The sequence below is a fragment of the Gorilla gorilla genome, chromosome 13 (genome assembly GCF_029281585.2).
Source record: "Gorilla gorilla gorilla isolate KB3781 chromosome 13, NHGRI_mGorGor1-v2.1_pri, whole genome shotgun sequence".
Lineage (NCBI taxonomy): Eukaryota > Metazoa > Chordata > Mammalia > Primates > Hominidae > Gorilla > Gorilla gorilla.
Genome location: NC_073237.2, coordinates 13,204,083 through 13,220,680, shown reverse-complemented (window position 1 = coordinate 13,220,680; position 16,598 = coordinate 13,204,083). Strand labels below are relative to the sequence as shown.

The following is a 16,598-nucleotide window of genomic DNA, read 5'->3' as shown; positions in this document are numbered from 1 at the left end:
TTGCAAATTTTTCGCACCTACAAAAATGTAAAAAAATCCCAAAACTGCCCAAGCATCAATGTTCCCTTTTCCTGGAGTCTGCAGTGTGGACGTTTCTGCCAGATTTCCTAACTCTCTCCGTCTCCACCCACATCTATTGGGATTCGTGTTTTTCTGAAGGATTCCACAGTAGGTTACTGATGTCACACCTCAGGGTGTGTCTCAAAAGTGAGACTTGAAGATAGCACAGCAGGATGTTGGGGTGACACAACCTGCTGTCCCTTCTCTTTGCCTACAGTAGGCTCCCTTGGCTGTTTTGTTTTTGTTGTGTTTTTGTTTAGACACAGAGTCTCTGTCATCCAGGTTGGAGTGCAGTGGTGTGATCTTGGCTCACTGCAGCCTCAACCTCCAGGGCTCAAGCAATCCTCCCACTTCAGCCCCCTGAGCAGCTGGGACCAGAGGCACGTGCCACCAAACCTGGATAATTTTTGTATTTTTTTTAGAGACAGGGTCTTGCCCAGACTGGTCTCAAACTCCTGGGGTCAAACTATCTTCCCACCTCAGCCTCCCAAATTGCTGGGATTACAGGTGTGTTTATTTTTTATTTATTTTTTTTTTTTACAGAGTCTTGCTCTGTCACGGAGGCTGGAGTGCAGTGGCGCTATCTCAGCTCGCTACAAGCTCCGCCTCCTGGGTTCACGCCATTCTCCTGCCTCAGCCTCCCGAGTAGCTGGGACTACAGGCGCCTGCCACTGCGCCCAGCTAATTTTTTGTATTTTTAGTAGAGACGGGGTTTCACCATGATTGCGATCTCCTGACCTCGTGATCCGCCTGCCTCGGCCTCCCAAAGTGCTGGGATTACAGGCATGAGCCACCGTGCCTGGCCTGTTTTGTTGATTTTTAAAGCCCAGGGCAGTAGTCTTGGAAAATGTCCCACATCGTGGATTTGCCTTTCTGTTTCCTTGAGGGCAGTTTCAGACAGAACACCTTTCCCTGGGATTGGTCAACTAATCTGTGGGGTGTTGCTGAAACTTTATTTTATTTTATTTTATTTTATTTTATATTTTATTTTTGAGACGGAGTCTCGCTCTGTCCCCCAGGCTGTCCCCCAGGCTGGAGTGCAGTGGCGGGATCTCGGCTCACTGCAAGCTCCGCCTCCCAGGTTCACGCCATTCTCCTGCCTCAGTCCCCCAAGTAGCTGGGACTACAGGTGCCCACCACTGCGCCCAGCTAACTTTTTGTATTTTTAGTAGAGACGGGGTTTCACTGTGTTAGCCAGGATGGTCTCGATCTCCTGACGTCATGATCCGCCCTCCCATAGTGCTGGGATTTCAGGCCTCGGCCTCCCAAAGTGCTGGGATTACAGGCATGAGCCACCGCGCCTGATGTTGAAACTCTCTTGAGGCATTTTCTTCGGCCTTTGGGTCCATCCTCTCTGTCTCCTCCTTGACCTCCTCATCTCCTCCTCGCCACTGCCTTGGGGACCTTGGCCAGGCTCATGGCATCCAGCAGCCACTCAATGTCAATACTTCCATGTTCATCTCTCAGCCTGCCCTTGCCTGTGAACCCATGCTTATTTATTTATTTTTTTTATACTTGCACCCATGCTCTTCAGGTCTGATGAAGTGTCCAATATCAAGCTTCTGACCATCCCCAAACCTGCCCCTTCTGCAGGGTTTATCTCGCTAGTCGGCACCATCCTTGATTCTTCTCTTTCTCCCACCCAGGCCATCATCTCTTGCCTGGTTGATACCCACAGCCTCCCCTTTGGGATTTATCCTTATCCCTGTCATAGCTGCCAGAGGGACCCTGTGAAAACACTCCCCAGCCTGCTCATTCCTCTGCCCTAAGCCTGCATGGCACAGAGCAAAAGCCAGTTTTTATGGGACCTAGGAGGTCCTGTGGGTTGGGCCCCAGCCTGCATCTTCATCCTCTTCTCCCCACCCCACTCCATTCACTCTCTGCCTATCGCTCACCAGCCTATACCACCTGCCTCAGGGCCTTTGCACTGACCATTTAGGCTGCATTCCAGGCTCTTTTCACACGTTGCCTCCTCTGAGAAGCCCTCCCTGACCACTCTGCCCATACCTCATGCCTCTTGATTCCCCTTACCTGGCTTGTGGTTTCAGCACTTTCCCTGTGTGTGTTTGTTTTTCTTGGCATGAGGGCAGGACGTAAGTGTCTGTTCCCTGTTGATTCCCCAGTGCCAGGCATGCAGTGCAAACTCTAGAAATATTTTTTGCGTGAAGGAATGAGTGATTGAATGCGGCAAGGGTCTGGAGGCTCAGGACCAGGCAGACATTCAGTTACTGAAACGCAACAAAGACAGGGAGTCAGACTGGTCGTGCAAGGTCCTGGGCCTGCCCTTGGGTCCTGGGGAGCCACGGAAGGTTGTGGGTGCTAGAAGGTTTTGGTCAGAGTCACACTCAGGGGCCTTCTGAGACCTGTGCCCCCTCCCTACCCCCCCTCCCCACCTCATCAGGCCAGCTCTGGGGCCTCGACAGGTGGTCCGCAACATGACCTCTGAGTTCTTCGCTGCCCAGCTCCGGGCCCAGATCTCTGACAACAGCACTCACCCGATCTCCTACTACAAGCCCGAGTTCTACACGCCGGATGACAGGGGCACTGCTCACCTGTCTGTCATCACAGAGGACGGCAGTGCTGTGTCCGCCACCAGCACCATCAACCTCTAGTAGGGGCTGCTGGGCCGCCTGGGTGGGAAAGTGCCAGAGGCGGGTGGCCCAGGTACCGCCCACTTATCCAGTAAGGTGGCTCCGTCACCTCTTTTCCTGGTGGGAAACTGAGGCCCAATCTTGGTAGCTTATCCTGGGCCTCTCAGTGAGTATGTTTCAGCCTCAGTGGGTGGATAGGGACCAGGCTGGGCCAGGCAAGGTCGGGCGCTGTCTGACCCGGCTGGGTGGTAGCTTTGGCTCCAAGGTCTGCTCCCTGGTCAGCGGGATCCTGTTCAATAATGAATGGACGACGTCAGCTCTCCCAGCATCACCAATGAGTTTGGGGTACCCCCCTCACCTGCCAATTTCATCCAGCCAGGTATGGGGTGGAAGTCCGGGGGTGGGGGGACTGGGGTGGAGAGGGGCGGGTGTCCTGGGCAGGCAGCTGACGGGCATCCCTGTCTTCTCCCATCAGCCGCAGGGAAGCAGCCGCTCTCATCCATGTTCCCAACGATCACGGTGGGCCAGGACGGCCAGGTCCGGATGGTGGTGGGAGCTGCTGGGGGCACGCAGATCACCACAGCCACTGCACTGGTATGCGTCACCCCTTTTCTCCCTGGCCCTTCCCACTCCGCACAGCCCCCAAGCCATGCTGATCACACTCCCAATGCCCCAGACCATCATCTACAACCTCTGGTTCAGCTATGACGTGAAGCGGGCCGTGGAGGAGCCCCAGCTGTACAACCAGCTTCTGCCCAACATCACGACAGTGGAGAGAAACATTGACCAGGTGGGCCAGGGGTTGGAGAAACTGAGTCACGGTGTGGGGCCCCAGAGCATCCTGGGCTGGAGGCCTGGATCATCACAGAGTGGACAATGGTTGGTGTCCTCTCTCTAGTGTCTGGGCCATCTGGAGCCCCTGTGCCATGAGGGCCAAATCCCCTGCTCCAATGAGACCCAGAATGCCCCAACCTGCTCTTCCTGATGACCTGGCCTGAAATGGCACCACCTGGGCTGAGGCCTGTGACCACACAGGCGTGGTTCAGGTGGCATCTGGAGCCCTGCTCAGGCTTCCCCTCTCCTCCCACCCCCAGGCAGTGACTGCAGCCCTGGAGACCCGGCACCATCACACCCAGATCGCGTCCACCTTCATCGCTGTGGTGCAAGCCATCGTCCGCACGGCTGGTGGCTGGGCAGCTGCCTCGGACTCCAGGAAAGGCGGGGAACCTGCTGGCTACTGGTTGCTCCAGGCAGACAAGGCTGACAAGCAACCCAGGGACAAGATACTCACGAGGATAAGGAAGAGGACTTTGGGGGACGGGCTTCCCCTGTGAGCAGCAGAGCAGCGTAATAAATGAGGCCACTGTGCCAGGCTCCAGGTGGCCTCCCTGGCCTGTCTCCCCACTCTCTGGGCCTCAGTGTATTGTGTGTGAAATGGAGCCATCTGGCTGGGGAGGAACAGAGAGGTGGGATTCGGAGATCTTCACAATGCGGGCACTGGAACTAGCCTCAGCATCTTCAGCATGGGGAGAGCGGGGCACATGGCTGGGGGCCAGGGGAAGGTTCACACCAAGCCCTGCCCCTTCCCACCCTGATCCCTCGGACTTTGGGGCCAGGCCCTCCCTTACTGGGGCTGGGCAGTGACACTACCTAGGAGCAGCCACCAGGGGGTGTCACGACACTGGCGCTTTCTTAGGCAGAGGGTGGCCAGCTGATGCTGGGAACCCGGGCGCCTTCTCAGACCCGTAGGCCTCCAGCTCACCCTGCCGATGACACTGGCGGTGAAGCTGAGGTCCGAGGAATGGGGACTGGGCAACAGGCTGGAGGAAAACATCTCGGTCAGAGCCACGCCCCTGGGGGGTTCCCAAGAGCAAGCCCAGAGTGAAACCCAAGCTTGTGATCCTCTCCAGAGGGAGGCCTGGTTCTCAGGGAACAGCAAACGGGAAGATGTCCCCAGATCCCAGGGATCAGGGCTTGGTCCAGCCGGGGACGCAGCCCAGAGGGAGTGGGTCCAGAAGGAAACAGCTAGACACAGCAGCCTTCACCATTGGCAGCCCCTCCAGGCCTCCCTCGGGGCCTGCTCCCTCCTCTGTGCACAGTTCCAACACCTGGAGCAGGGTTCTGGGAAGGGCTGGTGGAGGTGGGCTGGTGGGAGGCGGTGATCACAGCCCAGCACCTGGATATCACCAGGGGCACTGGGGCCAGGGGCCAGGTGAGGTCAGGTCAGGGCTATCCTTCAGGAGCCCCGAAAACCTGGTGATTCCAAAGGGCCCATAGACAAACAGGGTTTTATGCCTGTGGAGTCAAGTCCCACTGGGTCTGAGCTCTGGAGGGCTGTGTCTCTGGGGCTCTGCAAGGGTGAGGTGGAGGTAGGCTCAACTGGTGTACAAGTCACTCTTCAATCCTTATTTTATTTATTTAATTTTTTTAAAAAAAAATTAAACCAATAGAGATGGGGTCTCACTATGTTGACCAGGCTGGTCTTAACTCCTGACTTCAAGCAGTCCCCACATCTCAGTCTCCCAAAGTGCTAGGATTACAGGGGTGAGCCACTGCACCCGGCCTCAATCCTTATTTTGGCCTGAGAGGAAAGGCTGTGACCCCATTTGCAGGGGAGAAGACTGAAGCTGGAGGGGCAGGCCTTGCTCTGGGTTGCACAGCAGCAAGAGAAGTGGGAGCTGGCCATGAGACTTCCTGGACCCGACATGCTGGTGGGGTACAGCCTGGTTCTCCAGGTCCCATGGGGCTCAGCCCAGGACTACCTCGGGAGGTGAGGGACTTAAATCCTCTCCTTCATTCTCATCACCCCTTCCCCCATCATTTCCTGAGGAAGGACATTCAGGGACCTGAAGGGGTGGCCTGCCCCTCCACACCTGTGGGTGTTTCTCATCAGGTGGGACAAGAGACTGAGAAAAGAAAGAGACACAGAGACAAAGTATAGAGAAAGAAAAGTGGGCCCAGGGGACCTGCACTCAGCATATGGAGGACCCACGCTGGCACCAGTCTCTGAGTTCCCTAGTATTTATTGATCATTATCTCTACCATCTCAGAGAGGGGGATGTGGCAGGACAATAGGGTAATAGTGGGGAGAGGGTCAGCAGGAAAACACATGAACAAATGTCTGTGTCATAAACAAGGTTAAGAAAAAGGTGCTGTGCTTTGATGTGCATATACATAAACATCTCAATGTATTAAAGAGCAATATTGCCACCAGCATGTCCCACCTCCAGCCCTAAGGCAGTTTTCTCCTATCTCAGTAGATGGAATATACAATCGGGTTTTACACCGAGACATTCCTTTGCCCAGGGACAATCAGGAGAGAGATGCCTTCCTCTTATCTCAACTGCAAAGAGGCCTTCCTCTTTTACTAATCCTCCTCAGCACAGACCCTTTATGGGTGTCGGGCTGTGGGATGGTCAGGTCTTTCCCTTCCCAGGAGGCCATATTTCAGACTGTCACATGGGGAGAAACCTTGGACAATACCTGGCTTTCCTAGGCAGAGGTCCCTGTGGCCTTCTGCAGTGTTTTGTGTCCCTGCTTACTTGAGATTAGGGAGTGGTGATGACTCTTAACAAGCATGCTGCCTTCAAGCATTTGTTTAACAAAGCACATCCTGCATAGCCCTAAATCCATTAAACCTTGAGTCGACACAGTACATGTTTCTGTGAGCACAGGGTTGGGGCTAGGGTTACAGATTAACAGCATCTCAAGGCAAAAGAATTTTTCTTACTACACAACAAAATGGAGCCTCTTATGTCTACTTCTTTCTACATAGACACAGTAACAGTCTGATATCTCTTTCTTTCCCCCACAGGGACCTTCCTGGCTGTGCCTCGGGTCAGGACCAGAATGACACCCATTCATTTCCCTGGGCCTTTGCTCGGGTGGTCCCTGCACCCTGGCCTCTGCCTGACGAGGATGGTGGGGAGAGGAGGGAGGACGTCCCCCACACTGCTGTCTCCACTGTTCCTGCTGCCCAGGCCTCTGGGCTTCCAGGACTGCAGCGGGTCGATGGGTGGGCTGGCCTGAGCCCAGGAATGCACTTCAGCTCCTGGTTGAGCAATGTCACTGAGGCTTGGGAGTCGGGTGGGGGCGGGAGGAGGCGTCCACAGGCCCCCATACCGTGAGAGGCAGCCGTGGGAACAGCCTACATCTAAACAATCACTGCAGCCCAGGCTGACCAGGGGCTCTGGCCAGACATAGGGGCCTGGCAGGCTGTGTGGCCTGTAAGGACACAGTCTGTCTCTGTGCCTCAGTTTCTCTGCTGCCCAGATGGAGGCGCCCGGACTCCAGGTGTAGACATCTGGAGCAGGCAGTGTTCAGCTAGGGAGGAAGCGGGGAGGACTGTGGGGGCCATGTGGGAAGGATTCCACCCCACATCACCTGCACCCCTGCTGAGGCTGGTCAACGGAGCCCCTCAGTGGGTCCTCACTCCCCTGGCTGCCTCCCATTTAGGCACCCTGAGGCCTGGGGAGAACAGAGCCAGGACAGTGTCCCCAGAGAGGCTGCGCTGCCAGCACAGTAGTAGCGGATTTGGATTCAGGGAAGCAGAACTGCAGCCAGGGTGGGGAAAGAGCTGCAGGTGGGGTGGGGCCCCCACATGGCACAGCCCCCCTCCCTGGAGGTCCATGCTGCATTTCCAGGACAGCAAGTCCCAGGGATGGATGGTGCCGGGTACCAAGGGCTAGAGGCATGGTCTGTCTGCATTTCCCACGTCAGTGTCTCGTAGTCACCAGCATTTGATGCTGTCAAGTCCCCCTGTCCTCTGTGCAGACTGGGAAGCCCTTGGCCACCCTGGGGGGGTTGGGGGACCCAGGCCAGGCTACAGAAGCATAAGGACTTGAACCCGGGTCCCGAGTGACACCACCTTGGGTCCTCCTCCTTCTGCCTCTCTTCAGCTCCACCTTGATGCTGACTAGGCTGGGCCATGCGGAGAGGGTTAGGGGATAGAGATGGGAGCTGGGGAGCAGGACTCCACTCTGGGAGGGGGGCAGCCTTGCCGGATCCAGGGCAGAGTTAAGCGGCCCCAGCTCTGCTTTCCCAGAGCTGCTGAGAACATGGGGAATGGTGTGGAGGTTCCAGGGAGCCCTGCCCCTACCTGGCAACAGCAGTGCAGCAGGCACCAAGTTCTCCTGCACATTGCGACAGTGTGACCATGGGCTCTGGCAGGCGGTAGGTGGGGCCTTTGGACCTACCAGCAGTGAGGGAGTTAACACAGCAGCTGACTTCTCTAGGCAAAGAAAACTCCCCTCAGACGCTTTGCTGCCTGGCCTCCTGCCAGGAACAAGCAGGAGCTGAAAACTAGAAGTTGAGGCGTGAGTTTGGCCACTCCGTAGTGTGCACTTGGTGAGGGCAGCAGCTCAACACAGCTGCCAGCCATCTGTCCATTCACCCATCTGTCCATCTGGCAGCCCGCTGTTCAGACCTGTCTGTCTGTCTGCCCATCTGTAAGCCCATCTCTGTCCCATTGTCTATCTGACCATCTTTCTCTTACTGTCCTCTTTTTCTAGCTATCTGGCCTGTCTGTCGATCCATCTTCGTGTCTGTCTTAAGCCCCCACCTGTTTGTCCATCTGTCCAATTACCTGTGAGTCTATCTATGCATCTTCTTGCCCATTCATCTGCCCAACCATCTGTCCCTCTGTCTGCCCACCGGCCTCCCCTCTCCTTCTGGGCCGCAGAGCCATGGCCCAGGACTGCGGAGCCATGGTTGACCTGGTCCTGCTGGGGCTGGGGCTGGGGCTGGCGCTGGCTGTGATTGTGCTGGCTGTGTTCCTCTCTCGACACCAGGCCCCAAGTGGCCCCCAGGCCTTTGTCCACACTGCTGTTGCTGCTGACTCCAAGGTCTGCTCAAATGTTGTACGGTGAGTGAGACGTGGGAGGAAGCTGGGTGGCCCTTGGCAGCCAGCCCCTCCTGGAGAAGGCGTGTGTGTGTGAGCATGTGTGTGTGTGTGTGAGATTATGTGTGAGTGTGAGTGTGTGTGGGTATATGTGTGAGTGTGTTTGTGGGGTGTGGGTGGGTGTGAATGTGTGTGATTGTGTTTGTGTATGTGTGAGTGTGTGGGTGTGAGTATATGTGAGTGTGAGTGTGTGGGGGTGTGGGTGGGTGTGAATATGTGTGATTGTGTTTTGCTGTGGGAGGGTGTGTGTGACTGTGAGTGTGTGAGTGTGAGTGTGTGGGTGTGTGGGTGTGTGTAAATGTGTGTGATTGTGTGTGTGAGTGTATGTGTGGGTGTTTGTGGGTGTGTGTGTGTGAGTGTGAGTATGGGGGGTGTGGGTATGTGTGAATGTGTGTGATTGTGTGTGGGTATGTATATGTGTGGGGGTGTGTGTGTGTGCGTGTGTGTGTGTGTGCACGTGCACTGGCCCAGGAAGCAGGAGCTGTGTGTGTGGGCTTCAGCACCTGCAGGGCTTGAGCGCAAGGAGACAGCCTCAGGGTCCTTGCACAGAACAGGTGGCAGGGTGTGCCCGTGGGGCAGATGGGGACTTTGGGACAATGGTGGTGTGTGAGTCCATACCTGGCTCCAGGATTCAGGAGGCCCATTTGCATATCCCAGGTGGGAACCTGTCTGGCCCCGCCTGACCCTGCTGGCTGGCGCAGGCCCCTTCAGTGAGGCCAATTCTCCAAGGCTGGGGTCTTCTCCCAGGGTCATGGGTGAAGGGGTTTGGAGGCTCCCTGCGTGGTACTGGCCTGCTGGGGTACACACAATGCTGCCATAGCCAGTCTGCCCCAACAACCAGCCCGGGGCCACATCTCAGATCTCTCAGTCCTGAGGAGCCCGGTGCCCCACCCCTCACATCCTCTCTTCCTGAGTCAGGGCCTGGGTCTCGTGAGCTGAGTGACTGATACTTGGTGTCCTGGATGAGGTCGTGATGGAGAGGGGCCACAGTGGGTGTTTCCTGATCCTCTTTCAGGAAGGTGCTGCTGCCACTGCAGGGAGGACACATACAGGATGCCCCTTCCTGCCCCCTGCCTCCCATTGGGCCCACAAAAGCCAGGGCAAGCCTCCCCTCCCTGCTAGCCACCTGGTCTGCTTCCCAGAAATTCTGTCTTGCAGGCTGTTGGGAGGATCTCAGTACTTTGTAAACTAAAGCAAGGGAGGAGTGGCCATTCTCTCTCTTTGTTCATTTATTCACCTTTTCATTCATTCCTTCTTCCCTCCATTCCCCCATCTGTCCATCCTTCCCTGTCCTGATTGCTCACGCCACCCCCCTAGCCCCTCCTGACCTGATCCTTTGGTTTCTCTTCAGGGCTTTCTGTCTCCTCCCACAGGGCTGAGAATGGCAGCTCAGGGACAAGTGGGGGCTGGGGACTGCTTAGTCTCCCCAGTGGCTCTCAGGGGATTTGAGGGTTTGACGCCAGCTGCCACCCCGGGCTGTGCCCCTCCTCTGCTCAGGAGGACATACAGGGATGCGACACCCACTTAAACTCGAAGTTGCAAAGATGCAAACGAGACTGGGGTATCAGGCACCAGAGATCACCCGTGGGCACGTGGCTTTTGGGAGTGGGGACCTGCTGCCACAGATCTCTGAAGAGTCTGGACCTGCTGGGTCTCACCGAGTGACTGTCTGGGGGTCTCCATAGCATGCCCTGCTGTGTGCGTGACGGTCACTGGTTGGGTAGGGGTCTCTACTCTAAAGCTCCCTCTGCCGGCATCCCCTCGAACTGTCCCTTGGTGAAGAGAGGATGTGGTTTGCCCCAGTGTTTTATCAAACAACTCTCTCCACTTCCAGTTTTAAGAAGCTGAGAGTGGAAGAGAGCCTGGGGCTGGCCCCAGCTGCTGCTGTGAAACAGGGGTCACTGGATGCTGGGACCCTGGCCGGGCTGGCTGGAGGCCTCAGGAAGAGGCCTGCTACAGCGTCATCCTGGCCAAGATTCCTCCCTGCAGAGGACCCTGGCCACACTGCCACAGGGTCTGCTGGGGCCACCAGAAGCCCATGCTCCTGCCTCCATCTCTCCCCTCTGTGCTCACCTCTCACCAGGAGGCCCTCCCAGAGTTCAGTGTCCTGCTTTTTTTTTTTTTTTTTTGAGACGGTGTCTCACTCTGTCACCAGGCTGGAGTGCAGTGGCGCGATCTCAGCTCACTGAAACCTCTGATTCCTCGGTTCAAATGATTCTCCTGCCTCAGCCTCTTGAGTAGCTGGGACTACAGGTGCCAGCCACCATGCCCAGCTAATTTTTGTATTTTTAGTAGAGACGGGGTTTCACCATGTTGGCCAGATGGTCTCTATCTCTTGATTAGCCCGCCTTGGCCTCCCAAAGTGCTGGCATTACAGGAGTGAGTCATGGCGCCCGGCCTCATCTCCTACTGTTTCAGCACCAGGTTTTATTCTTAGGATTCTGCTACAGCCGGAGCCCCTGGGTGCGACCTCCTAAGATTTCTGTGAGTGTGGACCCAGCACCGTGCCTAGTAGACATACAAAAGGAGCATGGTGACAGTGAGGTCTGTCATCTCCAGCATAATGACTGCTTTGATCCTTGTGAAAAAGGTGATTTTTGGCTGGGTGTGGTGGCTCACACCTGTAATCCCAGCACTTTGGGAGGCCGAGGGGGTGGCTCACTTGAGGTCAGGAGTTGGAGACCAGCATGGGCAACATGGTGAAAACACGTCTCTACTAAAAATACAAAAATTAGCTGGGCATGGTAGCGGGTGCCTGTAATCCCAGCTACTTGGGAGGCTGAGACAGGAGAATCACTTGAACCCAGGAGGCAAAGGTTGCAGTAAGCCAAGATTGTACCACTGCGCTCCAGCCTGGATGACAGAGCAAGACTTGGTCTCAAAAAAAAAAAAAAAGAAAGAAAAGTTTATATTTTTGTTCTAATGGTTATCTTAATATCTTCATTCTATAATTATATGTTTTATATAATTATAATAGCTATATAAGATATAATACCCCTAGTATGTTGTTTTTTGGATATTCTACTCGTTCCTGATGGTTAATTTATGTGTCAACTTGGCTAAGCTATGGTGCCCCGTTGTTTGGTCAAATACTTGTCAATATCTTGCTGGGAGGTTATTTCATAGATGTGGTTAATACTGACAGTCAATTGACTTTAAGTAAAACAGATTACCCACCATAATATGGGTGGACCACCTCCAATCAGTTGAAGGCCTTAAGAACAAAAACAGGTTTCCCAGAGAAGTAGGAATTCTGCTTCAAGACTGTAACACACAAACCCTGCCTGAGTTTCTGGCCTCCTGACTGCTCTACAGATGTGAGGTTCCAGACTTCGAGATCAACTCTTACCTGAATTTATAGCCTGCTGGCTTGCCCTACAGATTTTAAACTTGCTAGTCCCCACAATCATGTGAGCCAATTCCTAAATAAATCTCTCTCTATGTATAATCTATTGGTTTAGTTTCTCTGAAAAGCTTTCACATCCAGTTTCCTGGATGTTAAAAATTACTGAAACTAGCTAGTAACTTTTTTTTTTTTTTTTTGAGACAGAGTTTTGCTCTTGTTGCCCAGGCTGGAATGCAATGGCACAATCTCAGCTCACCACAACCTCCACTTCCTGGGTCCAAGCAATTCTCCTCCCTCAGCCTCCTGAGTAGCTGGGATTGCAGGCATGTGCCACCATGCTTGGCTAATTTTTGTATTTTTAGTAGAGACAGGGCTTCTCCATGTTGGTCAGGCTGGTCTTGAACTCCCAACCTCAGGTGATGCACCGCCTTGGCCTCACAAAGTGCTGGAATTACAGGCATGAGCCACTGCTCCTGGCTCCTAGTAAATTCTTCTTTTCCGTGATGTGTCTCTTACTGCTAATAATACTTTTCTTCTTAAAGTCTACTTCATTAAAAATAGTTATGCTGGGCATGGTGGCTCATGGCTGTAATCTTGGCACTTTGTTGGAGTTCGAGGTGGGTGGATCACTGAAGCCCAGGAGTTCAAGACCAACCTGGGCAACATGGCGAGACCCTGCCTCTACAAAAAATATGAAAATTAGCTGGGTGTGGCTATATGATATATTTTGTATCATATTTTAGATACTATATATCATATATGTTATATATCTTATGTTATATATCATATATTTTCTATAATATATATAATATTATATATATTATATAAGAAATATATTATATATGTGTTATATATGATATATAATATACAATATATCGTATTAATATATTACATATTATATATTATAATATATCATATATATTATATATTATATATGTAATATATAGCACATTATAATATGTAATATATATTATATATGTCATGTAATATAATATGTCATCTTATATATTATATATAATATGACATATAATATATTTTATATATCATATATATTATGACATATAATATGTATTATATGTTACATATATAATATATTATATCTTACATATATATTATATATGTATATAATTTTTTTTTTAGACAGACTCTTGTTCTGTTGCACAGGCTGGAGTGCAATGGCACCATCTTGGCTCACTGCAACCTCTGCCTCATGGGTTCAAGCAATTGTCCTGCCTCAGCCTCCCAGGTAGCTGGGACTGCACCACACTGGGACTACACCAGCTGCCACCATGCCTGGCTAATTTTTTTGTATTTTTAGTAGAGACAGGGTTTCACTGTATTGGCCAGGATGGTCTTGATCTCCTCACCTTATGATCCTCTTGCCTTGGCCTCCCAAAGTGCTGGGATTACAGGCCTTAGCCAAGATACATGTTTTTTAAATGAAGAAAAATTTCAAAGGTACTCTGCTTGGTACAATAATCAAATATGTAAATTGAGGAATAAAACATAACCATGAAACATATTTATAACTGCATATGGAAAATACAGAGGATAATTTTTTAAATAACATATTTTGAAAGCATTAACTATTAATTTGAAGAGTTCGCATTTGACAGGCCAGTATGAACATACCTTGAATGCAGCACACAGATTCCCCATAAGAAATCAAAATCAGGGAAAATGAAACCACGAAGGTTCAATCTGCTCTGACCTTTGAAAAACTCAGCACAGACAGTGGCACTTAGCACCAAGGGCAGGAGATCCCTAATCCCATCACGATGGCGATAGGGCATAAACATTCCAGGGTGAAGGCACAATCCACATTGTGAAGTCCAACTGCTGCCATGTAGACAGGTGTGCTTTTACATGTATAGGAAGGTCATTGAAGGCTCAGTGTTTTGTTTCAAAAACTGAATCCCAAGCGCACTCATTATTTTGCTGTGCTTCTTAAAATAAGTTATGAGATGGGAAATAGGGCACCCCCAAATATAGCCAATAGTGGGAGTTTCAAATTGAAGAGTGGCACAACTGATACGTCGAGAATAAACAGAGATTCCATTCTGTTTTTTCTTTTTCAACTTTTATGTTAGATTCAGGGTGTACATGTGGAGGTTTATTACCTGGGTATATTGTGTGGTTCTGAGGTTTGGGGTATGAATGATCCCAACATCCAGGTACTGAACATGGTACTCAGCAGTTTTTCAACCTTTCCTTCCTCCCTCCCCCTCCTAGCAGTCCCTAGTGTCTATTGTCACCATCTTCATGTCCATGGGTACTCAGAATTTAGCTCCTACTTATAGGAACATGAGGCGTTTGTTTTCTGTTACTACATTAGTTCACTTCCTGGATTCCAGCTCTATCCATTTTCCCTCAAAGAACATAATTTTATTCTTTTTTGTAGCTGCATAGTATTCAATGGTCTATATGTACCATATTTTTATCCAGTCCACTGTTGATGGGCACCTAGGTTGATCCCATGTCTTTGCTAACGTGAATAGTGTTGCAATAAACAAACCAGTGCATATGTCTTTTTGGTGGAATGATTTGTTTTCTTTTGGATACATATTCGGTAATGAGACTGCTGAGTTGAATGTTAGTTCTGTTTTATGTTCTTTGAGAAATCTCCGAATTGCTTTCCACAGTGGCTGAACTAACTTACATTCCCACCAAAGGTGTATAAGCATTCCCTTTTCTCCTTATCCTTGCCAGTATCTGCTATTTTTTTTTTTTTTTGACTTTTCAAAAATAGTCATTCTGACTGGTGTGAGATAATATCTCATTGTGGTTTTGATTTGCATTTCTCTCATGATTAGTGATGATGAACTTTTTTTCATGTTTGTTGGCTGCATGTATGTCTCCTTCTGAGAAGTGTCTATGTCTTTTGCCCCTTTTTAATGGGGTTGTGTTTTGCTTGTTGAATTATGTTCCTTATGGATTCTAAATATTAGACCTTTGTTGGATGCATAGTTTGTGAATAATTTCCCCCATTCTGTAGGTTGTTTACTCTGCTGATGTTTTCCTTTGCTGTGTGGCAGCTCTTTAGTTTAATTAGGTCCCATTTGTCAACTTTTGCTTTTGTTGCAATTTCTTTTGAAGACTTAGTCATGAATTATTTCCCATAGCCCATATCCAGAATGGTACTTTTGAAGTTTTTCTTCTCGGATTATTGTTGTTTGAGGTCTTAAATTTAAATCTTTAATCCAACCTGAGTTAATTTTTGTATATGGTGAAAAGGTGACCAGTTTTTTGTTTTTTTGTTTTTGTTTTCTGTTTGTTTGTTTTTTGAGAGGTAGTCTTCCTCTGTCACCAGGCTGTAGTGGAGTGGTGCCATCTCAGCTCACAGCAACCTCCACCAGTGGGTTCAAGCGATTCTCCTGCCTCAGCTTCCTGAGTCGCTGGGATTACAGGCACGTGCCACCACACCCAGCTAATTTGTGTATTTTTAGAAGAGACAGGGTTTCACCATGTTGGCCAGGCTGGACTCGATCTTCTGACCTTGTGATCCTCCCACCTTGGCCTCCCAAAGTGCTGGGATCACAGTCATGTGCCACTGTGCCTGGCCAATAAGGTGCATTATTAACATCAATAAAGCTCTGGAACCAGCTTTCACCATATTTGTGTTTAATTTACAGTTTTTCTCAGAGTCTTTGGAATAGATTCCTCCCTCCATGAGCCAGAGAACTTACAATGTTCACTGCAGTGTCTTTAAATGTAGCAGTAGCAGCTGTGGGTTGAGAACACAAGTCTTCCACTTTTCCTTTTAGAGACAGCCATTCACGGTGCTCTGTGTTCTTATTCAGCATTGGGTAGGGGCATCTGGGTGCTGGGCATAGCACCAGTGCCCCATGGAGGAGGGAGGCAGGAAGCCCCTTTCTTCCTTCTCTAAAACCTTTTTTCTTTATGTAGATCCAAGTTTTTAGCCTATATCATTTTCTTCTCTCTGGATAACTTCTTTTAATATTTTGACAGATCTACTGACAGCAAATTTGTGTTTGTCTGAGAAAGTCTTTATTTTTCTTCACTTTGGAAAGATAATTTTGCAGGATACAGAATTTTAGGTTGGTGGAATTTTCTTGCTTGCTTGCATGGGTTCTGAAGAAAAGTTTGATGCAACTTTTATTCTTATTCTAACATGTGTTAGGCCCTGCTAAAGCCCAAGGTGGTTAGACTCTTGTGAAATAGTTTCCCTGGGGCAGGCTTTTGCTAAGGAGAACGGAACACCCAGGGCGTATTTCAAAGTAGTTACTTTTCCCCTTCCCTGTGGGAAGCAGGAGGGAATTTTTCTGTGATGTGCATAACAGCGTCTGGCAGAGCTCTTGGAGGTTCATGAAAGTGTAGGGCCCCCTAAGACTGGGCTCCCTTAATTCTTAATTCTCAAGTTTATGCGCATGGAGCCTCCAGCGATTTGTTGTTTACATGTAAGTCTTCCCACCGTGGTTCTGGCTCCAGTGGCCAGCCTCCGATCCTGTTAGGCTAGGACTCACTGCCTCTCCAATTTGGGGGATAACGGTTTGCCCCGTTAACCTCAAGTCTCTGATGGATCTAAGAAAAGTTGTAATTTTCAGTTTGTTCAAGGTGTTTTTTGTTGTTGTTGTGAGGACAGGAGTGACAGCTTCCAAGCTGGAAAACAGAAGTCACATTTGGGTTTTGTTTCAAGATATTTTTCCAATGACAGAGAATGATGCCACACACATTTCCATAG

General features: G+C 50.5%; 1 protein-coding gene across 1 annotated transcript; it reads left to right on the top strand.

Annotated features, from left to right (window-relative positions):
• The first annotated feature begins 2,467 nt into the window (after positions 1–2,467).
• On the top strand, positions 2,468–4,079 carry LOC129524426 (glutathione hydrolase light chain 1-like). The gene is given in 6 exon segments (XM_055349855.1): positions 2,468–2,671; positions 2,904–2,950; positions 2,953–3,030; positions 3,133–3,245; positions 3,328–3,441; positions 3,746–4,079. Coding segments are annotated over 6 exon segments (768 nt in total). The 5' UTR covers positions 2,468–2,495; the 3' UTR covers positions 3,986–4,079.
• The last annotated feature ends 12,519 nt before the right edge of the window (positions 4,080–16,598 follow it).